We start from the raw sequence: 15,662 nt of genomic DNA, 5'->3' as shown, positions 1-15,662 counted from the left end.
GGTGCAAGCAGATAAATAGGGACCGCTTACCAGCGGGAAGGTAAACGGCGTTTCCATGTGCGGCTCTGGCTCGCCAGAGCAGCGATGTCACGCTGGCCACGTGACCCGGGAGTGTCTCCGGACAGCGCTGGCCCCTGGCCTCTTGAGTGAGATGGGCACACAACCCCAGAGTCTGTCAAGACTGGCCCGTACGGGCAGGGGTACCTTTACCTTTACCTTATATGCAATCACAATCCAAAATGATAGTGTTGTCTGTGTATTGTAAATTTGCTTGTGTGTTAATTCACACTCTTAGAATTTTTGAAAAAAATGTTACTTACACTCCTATACATCCGAGTGGGGTGTGGTAAAATCAATCTATGTACTGTCTGATTGGTTGAAATCAAGATAACAACATTATTCTGGGTCTCAAATATATGTACTCCTCCAGGTAAGAGGCTACAATTCTGAAATTTGAGCTGAACAGCATTGTTCAAAAGGTTTATATCAAGGGATTCCTCTACCAGTTCCAAGGTTGCACCTGACGTAGCCCTGCAAAAGAAAACAAGTAAATACATATATAGGAATTATAGGTTTACAGAGTACAATTCAACCCAGTATTTGCATGGTGGAAAGACAATGGCACCAAGAAGCAAATCTCAAGAGTCAGATATATGTGCTACCTGTATTTCTATATGCCTTGGATTTTGAAAGCATACAAAGAGCATGCAGTGCACACCAGTGTGCAGTGGTACACAAGGAGGAAAAGCTGTAGGTTGCCCTTCCTCTTCTGAAAGTCCAGGAAGGTATACAGCACAATCGAACTAAAACATCTCAATCAAGCTATTTTAATACTGCAGCAGACAAACACAAAATACAACTATGAGATTCAACATCCCCCTTCACAAAGCCAGAACGGGGAATATTAGAATAACTATACAAGACTGGAAATGAACCTAGTGCCAAAAGGCACAAACAGCTGGAGGAGTTGCCAGGAGGCAGAGATAGACACATTGGGAACATAATTGTGTGAGGCTACTGAGCTCCATGGTTAGATGCATAACTTCCTGTTGACCTAGCCCTGTATTTTACCAAGACAGCAGTAAAACACAATAGTTCTATAGTGTGGTTCAAGGAATTTTGTGGGCCTTTGCTCCTCAATACAGCTTCATTTGCTAATTCGTCCTTCTCACTTCCTACATAATCATGCAGCTGTTTCTTCAAACTGCATCCCCATGCCCTAACTGTAATTCACACAACCTTCCACGCCCTACTGAGGTACCCATTCACAGAACTCTCCAATTTCAAATTCAATGCCCATTTTGCTGTCACATACAGTTATTATCGAAGATTACTGTCAATTACTGCTCAAGTCACCTGTCATTCATTTTAATGCCTTAACATTTTTGGCTGTGGACCTTTCCTCTGCATGCTTTCCTTAGGATACACCCCAACTTTAGAATTCTCTTCCCACAGAGCTACAACTGGTGCTGTCCTACCATTCTGTTCATAACTGCACTAGGTTAAAAAAGGCTTTTTAAACTGTTAGCTTGCTTTAGTTCTGCTCTGGAAGAGCCAACGGCTCAAAACACTTCACTAGTGAATAACAGATCAAAACCAAAAGAAAAAGATCATCTGGTTTATTTGGGTATATCACCCTAGTCACATGCTAAACGGGATCAGGCGTCAGAAGAAGATGCCTGAAGGGGAAGCGGAGGGCAGCTCCTCTTCACTCTTCCCAACCTCTCCCATTGGAGTGAGAGGGCAGGATCCGATCCGTGGCACTGACTGGCGGGTGGGCTGCAGAAGCAAGGCCACGTCCTCGGACCACTCACCAGTGGATGAAGCGGTTCCTGGTCACAGACCCCAGCTGCGCGTTTTCTTGGTACCAGAATCCTCCGGCGCTGTCGGCGTAGCGAACGGGCGTGAGGGACGAGCCGCCGCCTGCAAGGGACAAGGCAAAGGAGGCACGTCAGCCAGGCAGGCAGCAGCAGCAGCATGACTTTTACCATGCGTGCAACAGCAATGACACCCGCCCAGCAACCCACGTCCGCCGCCCGCTGCCTGGCCGGGCGCCTCTACCTGGGAGGCTGAACACGAGCTCGCGAACCCGGCGCCGCGCTCCCCGCTCAGCGCCCACCAGCTCCAAATATCCCCGCTCCGGGAGCCCGACAGCCGCCGCCATCTTCCCTTCCCGCGCGCGGAGCCGCAGTGGATCACGGGATAGTGGGAAGGGGGCGCGGCCGAACCAAGCCTGCTTTCGCGGTGAATCATGGGAAGCAGAGGTGGCCTGAGGGGTCTCTGTCCTGCGAAGGGCTAGATGGAGCGACCGCTGGGCAAGGAGCGCAGCCTGACGCCCGTCCAGTTAGACCCGGCCCGCGCTTCAGTTAGACCAGGCGCAATAGGGAAGGGGCATTTTATGGAGCAGGTTTGCCCAACCTGGCTCCCCTCCAGATGTTTTGAACTGCATTTCCTGTGGAAACATCTGCTGGCTGGGCCTGATGGGAGTTGTAGTCCAAGACCTCTGGGAAGAACCAGGTTGGCAAAGAGTGGCAGCCAGGCAGACTTGGATGAAAAATGAATTCAGTGGTGTAAGCTAGCGAAGGGGGAAATGCAAGCAGATGGCTTCACGGAGACGCGGGTCCCGTTCCTTCCCTATGTTAATTTGCAAGGTGTGGCGAGACACCTGATTATGGCCTTTTTTGTATTCCACCTTAATGTGACCAATGCAAGTCTGCTTAGAAGCATTGTTGTTAGAAGTATCACAGTTTCTCACTGTAATAAGCATTTCAATGTTGTTTTATTGTTATACTGTAATTAAAAAAAAAAAAAACTACACGGGAAAAGGAGCAACTCAGGTCGGACATTTGCAAAAAAGAGGCCCTTGAGTTACCTATGACGGCAGAGAAGAGGAACATTCATTTCCTCTCTAAAGTTTGCTATAGTTTATTTAGGTCACAAAATGGTAGGGCACAATCCAGCCAAAGTTAAGCAGTTATTTTTTTATTAAAAATATTCAAATATATTTTAGAATTCAAAGAGAGAGTTTTGATGGAGGAAGGGTATTTTTGCAGGGTGGGTAAGAAGCAGTAGGGCTGGACCCACAGTGGTGCTGCCTGCCATGGCCGTCTGTGCCAGGCATGGGGCAACAAAGCTGAGGGCCTGAAAAAGTTGCCCCTATCCACCCCCACAACCATCCAAACTTCTCCCCATGTTTGCTGTGACTGAGTATTAAGGACAATGCCTGTTGCTAAATATGTTCAGGAGGATATATTTGCTTTCTAATACATCTTAGGTGTGACCTCTGTATCCTTGGTAATCCTATGTTTTTAGGAACATTTCTGAGAAATCTACATGACAGCGGTGTAAATCAGGAAGTGCTGTAAATCAGCCAGTTGGTGATAGAAAGGCAGAAATTTAGATTCCCATTCATTCTACTATTAGTGTTCTAGAGCACTTCTTCCAATATTGTTTTCTGCCAGTGTTTCTGTCAACCTGCTGTTTGCTCTGTTCACAGGAACAGCAGCCAGCCTGGGATATGTTCACCTGCAACATAGCTCCCATTGGCATGGTTATTGCCAAAAGTTATCCTCCCTAACAGCATGTAATGGGCATGACAGATGACATTAAGAAGGTGTGGAAGAATGATTTTAGAGAGTTTGAAGATAGTGAATCAGATAGTGTATAAACTGGGAGGGGGAGTTAGTCCACACACTATCTTTGTGAGAATCCAGGAAGCCACCTTTTAGGATTCCTCTAAAACTGCCCTACATGGCAAATAAATGTTTCCATCATGCAGTTGGGGATGTGCTGAGAGAGGATCACTATTCTACATGTGGTGGAGCTGTCCTTTTGCAAACAAGTTTTCAGAGGAAGCGTTCTTAGAGCTGGTTAAGATTACTAGCAAAAAACTTCAGTTAGACCAGTGTTGGCACTCTAGTCAATCAAAAGTGAGCTTAATGAGGAAATTAAGCATAACAAATTACTAACAGTGTTATTGGCAGTGGCTCAAGTAGAATTAACAGGCTGTTGGAAAGGGAATACACCTCCTACAAAACACGGTTTGTATGTTAAAATATGGGATCATGTAGCACTGCTTGAGTGCTTCGCACAGGATAGAGGGGTTATTCAGGTAAGGCAAGGTAAAGCAAAAAAGGGAACATTTTGATACTATTTTATATGGTTTCCATTTATTAGCTGTATTAATAAATGGACATCTTCCTTGCCCTCTGGTGACTAATCCAACTTTGTGACAAGGTTATCTCCATTTTTCAACATGATACATGTGGAAATATCTTGTGCTGATAAAACCCCCTGTAATTAGCAAACAAGTGTTGTTTGTTTTTGGTTGCCTTGTTTGTTATTAAATAACTATAAAATTCAATTAAAAGCAGTTTCCCCACCTTACCCAATGCTTATCTTCTGCTATTCTGGGAGTTGTTTCTCAGAACAAGGTTTTGGTTCTGGGTGGTCCCTAAACTGCGTGACACACATTCCATACAGCACTACCATGAGCCAGTGCAATCCCTCAGTCCTGACAAGAATAATCTCTCGCTGGAACTGGGAACAGAACCAGCAGCTGGCACTTAGATTATTTCATCCTCCTTCCTTCTGCTGTGTGTTCCATGGCTGAAGGTGCAGCTTTCAGTGGCAAGGTCCAGCCTGCCCTGCCTCCCTAAGTCCTTGTTGTTCTAGGGCCTCACAGCACCAAGAGAGGGCAGGGCCACCAGCAGCTGCTGTGGGATGGAGATGTGGAGGACTCTGAATGGCGCTGTTCTGTCTGCTGGGAACAGCTCTGCCTCCCTGGTGTTGGGAAGAGGTTGAAGGGCTGGGTCATCTCAAACAATACTTCCTTTCAGGCAGAAGAGCTGCATGAACAGCTCTTAGGCGGCTGTGGCTGTACAATGCACCCTGTCTTCCTATGCAGAATGGCAGCATTATTGTGCCAGTCAGGTGGCTGACGAAGGCCTGCTTCTGAGAACGTAGGCACTAGCTAGAACAGGCCCTGGGCTGGAACAGAGACACAATGGTGGACCAGGACATCTTCTAAGCGGACCCACCTGTATTTCGCATATCCTCAGGGAGAGGCAAAGGCAACCTTCCCACTGCCTATCTCTGTACCTGACCAACCCTTTCTAGTTCCATGCTTCTCAAGGCCTGACTATCCATTGGACTAATGGGAAATTTAGGAAATCAGGTCTACAAGGGAAGCTGAGGTGCCAATGGCACACATAGTTTGCCCTACAGCATTTCAGCCTTTTCTCTCTGACAACCGTTCTGCTGGTCCTGATGAATGGGCACAAGCAGATAGCGTTAGAAACTGAGATATGGAAGCTAGGAGCTAAATGGCACCTTAAACCTAGGTTACGGGGGCAACAATGGAATGTCTAGGCTCACTTTTTTATAACAAGAATACAAATCTGGAAATGAATGAACTGCAGCTAAAATATATGTTCATTTTTCATATGGCCTAGTCCTTCCCCTGTCCACCCCCTTAATGTTCTTAAGAGGGTCTCTTCTCCAGTCTTCAGAGTAGCTGGAAGTCCTTGTAGCTGGAAGGTCCTTGTTTCCTTCCACTCTGCAGTTTTAATCTGAAATCTTAGATGCAGTACTAAGAAATTCCCTGTTGCAAAATGCACCTAGAACAATGGGAATTTTGAACACTGCATGCATGCATAAAGTTATCTGATGGCTGCAGGAGATACCTTTCAACTGAAAGTCACCTTCAGAGATGCAGAATCTGAAACAGCGGGGTTTGCATTGCCTCTTTAACCAGTGGCGTAGCGTGGGGGGTGCAGGGGGGCCGGCCGTACCGGGTGCAACATCTGGGGGTTAGGGTTAGGGGGCGCAAATCCACGGGTTAGGGGGCGCAAATTACTTGCCTTGCCCTGGGTGCTGACAACCCATGCTACGCCACTGTCTTTAACTTCAAGTCCTCTCCCCCCCCCCCGCCACTGTTTCTTCCTGGGTGGTATTGGGTGGATGGGGGAAGAGATTATGGTGTGTCTGGGGCTGTCTCCTGCTGCCCTGCCCCCTACCTAGTGAGAAGGGATGCTCACTTATGAATCAGGGTTCCAACTCTTGAAACTTCCCTGTCACTGCCCAATCCTATGCATGTGTATTCAAGGAGGCTTATACTCAGGTAATGGGGGCCTCTCACCTACTAACTTTTTGCTTGTTATATACCTATTTATGTGAGCTTTTAGCTTTCCTCTAAGGAGCTCAGGGTTCTTCCACTCCCCAATTTATCCTCACAACAACTCTGTGAGGAGGCTAGGCTGAGCAACAGTGACTGGCCCAGGGATCTTCATGGCTGAGGAGGATTTTAATCTTTGTCTCTCAGGTCCTACCTAATATCCTTCCATCTTGGTTCACAACTCCACATTCTTGAAAAGAAGCTGTAGAAGTGAACAAGCTAGTGGGGTGGGTGGGGCAGATATACTATTTCCCCCAAGGGGCATGCCTGTTAATGCATTGTTAAACACCACCCGCAAACTTCACAGCCGTGTGAGATTCCAGGGAGTTCCAGGCATGTTTTACCCTGTGTTTGTGTTTCCCTTTTGGACAATGAGGCACAGAAGAGACTGTGGTGTCTTTATGATATATGGTTTATTTACACACATATACAACCTGAGCCTATGATGGAAGGGTGCACAACGTTACACCCCCAGAGGTTATTGTTTCTATCCTAGGTGCAGCCCTGGATTCTAAAGGATGCCAGCCATCGGGTTCTCTGTCTCTAATCTGTTGCTTTACTCCTACATTGTATCACTCCTAACCCTGTACTAGGCAGCCATCTATATAGTGAGGTGGGAGAGCCCCCCTCCATATCATAGAATGGTAGAGCTAGAAGGGACCCCAAGGATCATCTAGGCTACCTCCTGCAACGCTTACCATAAAAATATATTGACATTATTCTCAGCTCTCCCACTCCACTAATATTGCTTCTCTGTTGCATTGCTGCTTACAGATTGGAACGATTTCCCTCCAACTCACATCAAGCAAAAACTGCTAACCTGAACTATGCTACTAGCCTTTGTTCTTCTAGTTAACCCAGAGCTTTGCTTATGGCTTTCTTGATGGGTCATCACCCTGTCTTTCTTTGTTTAATGACTCAGCCATTATCAGGCTGGCCTGAACAAGGGAAGATGAATCCAGCTATTAAGAGTGTATCTACCAGTTTAACTCTCCAAACACTGATTGCATTCTAACACTTACTAAATCCAGAAATTATGGGTGTCTGACACCTACAATGCTGCAACTTGCGTCTGGTTGGTTGTATTTTGGGTCATGTTTTGGGTATCTGGAAGATATATTTGCCTTCCTGGCATATTTGCCATTACATTTAGGTAGTTTGCAGCTCTGTAGATTACAGCTTGTTACATGCGCATGAAAACTCAGTCAAGCTTTAAAAAAGGCATCAAGCATCCTATTTTGGCTCAAATAATTCCACATGCAATCATATAGTGTCATGGTGCATACCCTGGCCTCTTGTTATTTTCTAAAATATTGCACGTATATATTGTACTGCATGAATTATTTTCACATTTTTATTCTCATACTTTTGTCTACACATCCTAGCATGCCTGATCAGATCACTGCACATCTAAATAAGCATTATTCGTCCAACAGCAGCCAGCCAAATGCCTCTGGAAGTCTACCAGCATAAAATTGATGGCCATCCCCATGCAGTATGAAAAGATATACTGTCTCTGTGCATGGAGGTTCTATTTAGCTATAATGACTAATAGCTGTGCATCCAGGGTAAAACACTAGACAGGGCCAGCATCAGCCTCCCTTAGGTTCAATGCAGGGTTGCACATGAGTCTCTGGGAATAATTTATTTCAATGTATGTTACCACAGAAGCACTTCATAGGAGAGGTCTTTTTAATTTATTTGTTAATAATAAGTTTTATTAATTTTCAGTGTATAACCATAATCACAAAGGAGAGGTCTTATTGTGCATAAAGATTTCTTAGATAGATGCATTGGATGAAATTGCTTTGCTACTCACAATAAGCCTTACTTGATAGATTCAGACAAATCCCGTGCCAATCACAGATGTCCTCAGGAATGAACCCCCCTCTAGCTCCTCCCTTTCTGTTGTGTAAACAGTGACTGATGTTCATTAAAAAAAAAAATCTGCAACCCATATTTGATCTCTGAGGGCTGCTGAAATGTTTGAGTAACACCAACCTAGAATCAGGCCTGCCTACCTATACATGTTATGTGCTTTATTTAAGATGACTGTAAATTGCTACTACTGACAGGGAAAGCTAAGTATTCAGTCATAAAATGTTTACCTGTTTATCCCATGGCATTTCTTTCTTTCTTTCTTTATTTTAATTTGCAGATTTTACAAGGAAAAAGAAATGGAAAAAGAGGAAATAAAATTAAAGAGGAAAGAGAACACAAAACACCAACATGATAACAAATTATTGTTATTATTATTGTTATTAATAGTAGTAACAGTAACAGAAACCACCATCAGTTCACATTATGGATACAGTGACCATCAATAAATAAATCTTAAATTAAACGTATACATCAATATAAGCCCTCCAGATGTCCAAAACTGAAACTGATGCCTATATGAAATATGTTCATGTAGCTGGGCAGTGAGGTCCTCAGACCATTGTGTATTTGGCAGTAGGTGTTTATCCTTCCAGGCTTGAAATATAAGTCTCTTAACCACCATAAAGGCTTGCAAAACCTACTTTTGTCCATCCATTAAACCTCATATTATAGGGACATAACTAAAAAGTATATACTGTAAATGTCTGCAAATATAAAGGATTTTGCCAATACAAAATTGAGGCGAGTAACAACTTTCCAATTGAAAGGTTGGCAGTTCGAATCCCCGTGATGGGGTGAGCTCCCATCACTCAGTCCCAGCTCTTGCCAACCTAGCAGTTCGAAAGCACGTCAAAGTGCAAGTAGGTAAATAGGTACCGCTCCGGCGGGAAGGTAAATGGCGTTTCCGTGCACTGCTCTGGAGAAGCGGCTTAGTCATGCTGGCCACATGACCCGGAAAAACTGTCTGCAGACAAACGTCGGCTCCCTCGGCCAGTAAAGCGTGATGTGTGTCGCAACCCCAGAGTCATTTGCGACTGGACTTAACTGTCAGGGGTCCTTTACTTTTACCTTTTAACAACTTCAGACCACTGGATAAGATCACATCATATGCCTTAAAGAGGCATTTTCAGCATTACAACAACGTTATATGGAGTAGACAGTACAATCTTATACAGAAGTTGTGGAGTCCAATATACTCAAAATATTAATTTTTCCTGAATCAATCTCAGATCCAAGGAAATACTCTGTATAGACTCTAAATCAATATTCTATTGTTTAGGCTGTGTAATATCTTCTAATTCACTGTTCCACACTTCTCTAAGTTCCTGAATTTCTGCCTTACCAAAATCCATTAAGCATTTATAAGCATTGGTTATAGGTTTAGTTTTCCGTTTCTTCCATAGCTGTGGAATCCGTTGTTTGACAGGCATGGCATCTCTGAGTTTTGTGCCAAACACAACAAAAGATGGATGTGAATGAGTGAAGTGGCAACTGGCAGCTGTAATTAAAATAAATACTACAAGATCAATAGTCTGGTCTTCTATTGAAGTGGTTAACTCAGCACTCTTAGCTGAAATTGTATAAATGGTCAAATAAAAAGTGACAGGTTTTCTAAAGCAGTTTGCTTTGTCTATGTGACATTACTGTAGTTTGGAAATGCTTGTTGAAACATAACATTATCCAGCCCAATCCTAAGAATGCTTGGCTGGAAAAAGTCCCACGGATTCTAATGGGATTTACTTTAAAATCCTGTTTCCTTTTTATTTTTAAATGAAGAATTATTTAAAAACATACTTTATTCAAGTGAATGTACAGAGTCTATATCCAGCCACAGACCTAGAACCATAACATACAGATCAGACATAAGATCAAGCACATTATTATCCTCACTCAAAGCCCTGCCCATCTACAGTGTTGCCATTATTGACAGCACAGGTGAAGTCTGACAAATTTCTTCTAGAACCAGCTTTTATGGACAATTGTTCATCGCACGAAGTCTCTTGCAGCAAAAACAAGGATTTTTTCTAGCCACCTAAAAGACTAAGAAATTTATTACAGCATATGTTTTCAAAGACTCCCCATCCATTGAACCAGATGCATGAAATGTTACATATGTACAACATGGTTTGAAGGGGGGTAATTATACACCCTGAGTTTAGAGTGAAAGCAAATGCAAATGCAGAAGAGTGCAATCATGCAATTAGCTGTGGTAACTCACAAAACAGTTGTTGACAACACAGGCGTCCTGTAATTGGTAAGCCAATTAACCCATATAATGGTTAAAAATTCGTAGTCTGGATTCAATCCACAAATTATAACGTTTGATATATGGTTCGTTACGGCTAGTTTACTACACCCCGGCAGTTTCTGTACTACTGTTATACTAACGGAAGCTTGGCCCAATATAAAAACATCACCTTTGTCCCCCTTTTTTGGTGTGGCGTTCCATATGGAGGCGATCGTTAGCAGGTGCCTCCGAGTCCGATACCGACAGGGTCAGGCCAAGGGAGCGTCTCCCCCCTCCACCACCTTGTCCTAAATCTGGCACGGGGAGGGCAAAGGCAAGGCAGGCGGGAGTTTCGGGGCGGTGCCATTGCCCCGAGCTATAGCTCAGCAACTCCGACTCGCTCCGCCCGGCCTAGTGGCGCGCCCTCCCCGGGAGAGGAGAAACTGCGCGTGGCGGCGGCGGCCCAGGTAGCTCTGGGTTAATAATTACTAGGAAGAGGGAAGAGCCGCTTCGCTTCCTCCGACCGCGGCCCCTCCTTGCGGCTCCGGAGTCTCCACCTACCCGGAGCGTTGGTGACCCGCCCGCTCTTTCTTTCCCCCTTCTTTCCCTAAAAGCCTCCTTCGGCGGGGAGCTTCCTGCCTAGCCAGCTCTAATCTCAGCGGAGTCTTTCGTCGCGTGGATCTCGAACTGCTGAGCGCCGGAGCGGCTTGCACGGCTTTACGGAACCCGGGTTAGTTTTTTGTGTTTTTTTTATAAAAATATCGGGTGACTAAACTCTTGGTGGATTTTTTTTTTCTTGGGGGCGGGGGGGTGCCGGGAATCGCTGCCTGCATTAAGTGGCTCTGGATCCAAACCCCTATGGGACGGGGGTTCTCGAGTCTCTCTTTTGCACCGGAGACAGGATTAAGGATCGTGTGCATTCTCCGGACTGGAATTTGATGACTCTCCTTCAGTCCCTTGTCTCTCGCTCGCCGTTCCCCTAGACACGGCCCCGTCCCCGGACGGGTGTGCTCATCCGGGCGCAGGTGCCTCCCTGCCGTCGGGGTTCCCACCTCCCCAGGGATTATTCGGAATGGCTTATCCTCTAAAAAGCTTTGCCCGCCCACGCGGAAATTGGTTTGTGCTGCTACATATAATCGCGCGCTTCCCGAGTTGTTAAGGGAGGCGTGGACCTACTTTTGCTGCTCTCGCACGGCCGTCTGTAAATAAGAGTTATTTCTCTCTCACCCACACCCGGGAGTTCTGTAGACGGCTCTTGGGATCCTGCTGAGTTCGGGAAACGCGCGCGCGGGCGCAATTGCGCCTTTCTTGATGCGCCTTTTGAATTAGGCAAGTCCGTATGCATCCTCCTCCCTAAAGTACCACACAAGGAAATCGCGGATGTTTGCTTTTCCCCTTTCCTTAAGGTCCCTTGAGGCACTATAGTTTTCCATCCCATACGTGCCTGGCTCAGAAGTAAGACCCGTTGAGCTCCGACGGTTTACTTTCAGGAAAGTAGATAGGGAAAGGTTGCCGTTTAAATCGCTTTTAGTTACTCTTCGGTTGCACAACTGAGGTGAATTTTCCGACCCCTCCAAGCGAATTCTCGTGGGTGGAATAATGGACTGGAAAGGCGGGACTGGAGAATCTGAGGAATTTTGGAGCAATTCGCCAGAAATAATGTGGCCTAATGGTGTGTATGTGCCCTCAGCCACCGGGAGTGGTGAGTTTTTAACCGCAAATGGGAAATAATTGGGTTTGAGGCTTAAACTGTTCGTGCCCCCACTCCAGGAGAAACCTGATGGCCGTGTGTGAACCTGAAGATAATGTGAATGGCTTTGGAATAGGAGGGAATTCGAGGCTGGCCAGTGACCCCAGGGGGCTATTAGAGCGAAAACTGTAGCTCTCCATCTCCTGCTGTTCAGGAATGTTGTTATGTCAGGAGATCAGTGCAGACATGTGCATATAATCGTTTCCCTAAAACACACTGGCCTGTAGTCTCACCCCTCACCTGACTCCTGCCTTGCTTCCCTCCTGCCCCTCCTCCCTCTGTGGGGGGGGGGTGTCTGCCTGCTTAGCTTGGGCAACTCCCATTGTAAATTATTTAAATCTGGCTTTTCAGAAATTTTAAAACATGATTGTGTAGTAGCAGGTGGGGAACCTGTAGCCCAGCAGCATATATAGGGCCACAACTCCCACTAGTTGTCACCAGCATGAGGGATGATCGGAGCTGGAGTCCAACAGGATATGGAGGGCTACAGGTTCCCAACCCCTGTTGCATAGTAAAAGTGGGGGGACGACCTCTCAGTATTGGGAGATTTTTGAGGACCTATACATAGGGAAAGCAATATCTATCACTGAACCAATAGAGGTCTGTGTGGTTTTTGAGTTCTTTCTTACACATATCATTAGTCTAATAAGAGAAGTCCTTTTTTGCCTTTATTCTCTGAGACTAACATCTCAAATACTGTGGTTGTTTTTTTTACAGCGTTTCATTGAAATAATTTGGGACATCCCTCAATATGGTGCCTGATTGTGTCCTTGTGGGTAGTAGTATGCAGATTTTTCCTTTAGGTTCTGTTCCTGTGGGCTTCTCTTCCTGCTTTGCCCTTGTTATCATTATCGTTATTGCTCCTTTTATACCCTGCCCTTCCTCCTGCAGCAACCATGTTTGGTTGAGGCAGCAATGATAAAAAATTCTAAAAATAGTTTAAAATATTATCTCAATCGGTTATCTCAGGGTTGCAACAAAACTTTATTTCAAAATGTGAGAAAGTAGCCAGAAAACCCGCCATGGTTTTTTTTAACCACTTGTGGTCTACGGGACTGAGAGGCCCTGCTTTTAGGTGCAGTTGTTTTGAAATGTGTTGATTGTCAACCAACCCACTAACATCATGTACGACCTCAATGTGTGAATTTCAACCTTGGAGGGTTTTGAGCTGCATAAATGCACTGAGAATGCTAAAACTTGGAGGGAAGTAATGCAATGAATGTAAACACATGCATGTGGAATTAAGTCCTACTTCAAAGGCTCAAAGGAAAACTATGCATTCTGAAATATCACATGGTAACATCATTATTTGGGCCATGTCATTTCAGGCTGCAAATAAGGGGATAATTTGTTTAAATGCTCTTCCATTTAAAGCACCTTCCTGTGTGCCTAAAGCTAACATAATGTGAATTCTCAACTGGCAGGGCATTCTTTGACATTTATAGCTTGGCTCTTAACTTCAAGCTTCCATCCAGCATGTTTAGTCATAGGAATTGGTTATTATTATCCAAAGAGAAAGAGGCAACCCAGAATTCTTGTTTCACCGGTACTGTATTATTGCAACCTGTGGCCCAGGCCTACTTTACACTTGCCTTTTCACAGATATGCTGTTGTAACAGATAAGGAGCCAGTGAATTCATGTTTAGTGGATGTGTCTCCAGCAGGGAAGGCCTTTCCCAGCTTGTGGTGTTGACATGCACTGTGCAAACTGTCACACAGCCACAGAGGCATTCTGCCACACGGTACAGCTTCAATCAGGTTTATGTCAAGCACTGAAAATTAAAAGTATCCCGGGCTCCTTTTGTACATTCCTGGAGAGATGTGGTTGCCTTGGTTGTTCACAATAATGTTAAAAAACTTCTGCCCACATCATTGGGTTTTCTTGTTGAAACAGGGCAGAACTTGTCCCTGATAACCCAGCCTGAGAAGGGTAATGACAGAGAATGTCATTATGTGCTTGGCCATGTTGACAGATAAACCATAATTTGCCTTTGTTTCGCAATGGCTACATTTGCAATGGTGGTAAATGGCAGTAGGCTATTTTGATGTAACATGGTGCAGCAGCAAGGGTATTGGGTTCGGATGTGAATAGAAAACATAATATTCAGATACCGAGTGAACTAACCAAGTCACATACCCATAAGAGAGCAATCCAATACACAAGAAGCTGCTAAAAAGCATGCTGGTGTAAGTGAAGACAGAGTACAGCTACATCAGATTGAAACGGTTCAGCAGTGGGGCTACTGCTGAATGAGGTGGCCTAAGGCTGGCAGAGGCGAAACGAGCCTTTAAAATAGTGCTTGAATTACAGCACCCTTTTTAGCTTTACCAGGTACATCACATTACCAGGTCATGTGACCGATCTGAACAGGCTTAGGATCCAGCCTAACTTTCCCCTTTATGGTTCTGCCCATGCCCTGCCCCCAGAGCACCCCTTTTTCAGAGCATATGCCAGATTAAACTCCACTGGGCCCTGGCTGAGATGAGATGGGGGAAATATAGCTGAGGATGAAGAAGTTAAGCTGGTGTAGCCTGGCTGTGTTCGGAACTTCCTTGCTTCCTTGCACAGCCAGATATCCACTGGATCCTCACCACCTCATCTTGCTATGGGATTCCTTCCCAAATGACTAGAATATAATCTATTTATATTCAATCTTTTCAGACCCAGGACCCACTTTTAACCCAAATTTTCATTTGGGGACCTATTTCTTGATCTTTTACCATATATTTGCATAGTGGTTGTGTTTCTGTTGCAACCCACCTAGGTTCAGGTAGCAACGCACTAGTGGGCCCCAACCCACCAGTTGAAGAGCAAGTGATATGCCATTAATACATATAGCAGCCAATAAACAATAATAGATGTAGCGGATTCCAAATAGCTGAGGATGGTTAAAGTAAAAAGTTACTGTGAAGAGCTCCAAAGGGATGTCTCCTAAATTAGGGGTTGTCCACACTTTTCCGCTTGTCCCGCTGTTTTCCCCTGGGAAAACCTGCTGTTTACCACTGAATCGGAGCAAATGCCCATTGATTGATGTCGGGAGATTGATGTTTGTGATAGTAGTGGGTTTTTCTGGGGAAAGCAATGGGAGAAATGAAAGGCTGTTTGGACCCATGCCTAGAAAGCATGGGGCAAGCGGAAGTGTGGATGAACCCTTGGTGGAATGGGCAGTAAAATGGCCAGTGGAATTCACTGTAAACAAGCGCGGAAGGATGCACAAGGGGGTAATAATAACAACAACAATAATAATAATAATAATAATAATAATAATAATAATAATAATAATTTTACATATATGCTCATGGGGTCTGAACTGGAGTTGACTGATCAGGAATGAGAGCTTAGGCAGGTAGTGGACTGCTCAGTGAAGATGTCGATCCCATGTGTGGCAGTTGTGGAAAGTATAAATCCCATGGTGGGGATCATTAGGAAAGCAACTGAAAATAAAACTTCCAACATCCTAATGCCATTATACAAATCTATGGTGCGTCTGTCTTTGGAATGCTGTGTATTTGCCTCACCTCAGAAAGGATATTGTAGAGCTGGAAAAGCATTCCAAAAGGGGCAACCAAAATGATAAAGGAAACAGAGTAACTCCCCCATGAGGAAAGGCTACAACATAAGGAGCTTT

General features: G+C 44.9%; 2 protein-coding genes and 1 long non-coding RNA gene across 3 annotated transcripts in view; 1 reads left to right on the top strand and 2 right to left on the bottom strand.

Moving 5' to 3' along the window:
• NUP160 (nucleoporin 160) overlaps nt 1–2,193 on the bottom strand; it is a 28,510-nt gene extending 26,317 nt beyond the window's left edge. The window contains exons 1-3 of the mRNA XM_083726980.1: nt 2,062–2,193; nt 1,815–1,923; nt 321–531 (exon numbers count right to left, since the gene is read on the bottom strand). Coding sequence (XP_083583106.1) covers nt 321–531; nt 1,815–1,923; nt 2,062–2,164 — 423 coding nt within the window. The 5' untranslated portion in view covers nt 2,165–2,193. The remainder of the gene's footprint in view (nt 1–320; nt 532–1,814; nt 1,924–2,061) is intronic.
• A 5,348-nt stretch (nt 2,194–7,541) lies between these two features.
• Nucleotides 7,542–11,012, bottom strand: LOC310839310. The gene is made up of 2 exons (XR_014561419.1): nt 10,474–11,012; nt 7,542–9,554 (listed from the first exon to the last, which is right to left on the bottom strand). It is a non-coding gene; the product is annotated as an uncharacterized lncRNA (long non-coding RNA).
• A 787-nt stretch (nt 11,013–11,799) lies between these two features.
• PLEKHG3 (pleckstrin homology and RhoGEF domain containing G3) overlaps nt 11,800–15,662 on the top strand; it is a 46,077-nt gene continuing 42,214 nt past the window's right edge. Inside the window, exon 1 of the mRNA XM_083755960.1 lies at nt 11,800–11,985. Within this exon, the coding sequence (XP_083612086.1) occupies nt 11,883–11,985 (103 nt within the window). The 5' untranslated portion in view covers nt 11,800–11,882. The remainder of the gene's footprint in view (nt 11,986–15,662) is intronic.

This window comes from Podarcis gaigeae (assembly GCF_964106915.1).
Source record: "Podarcis gaigeae genome assembly, chromosome: 1".
In the NCBI taxonomy this organism is placed as follows: Eukaryota; Metazoa; Chordata; class Lepidosauria; order Squamata; family Lacertidae; genus Podarcis; species Podarcis gaigeae.
The sequence above is the reverse complement of the archived record's forward strand: the minus strand, read 5'-3'. Positions and strand labels throughout refer to the sequence as shown.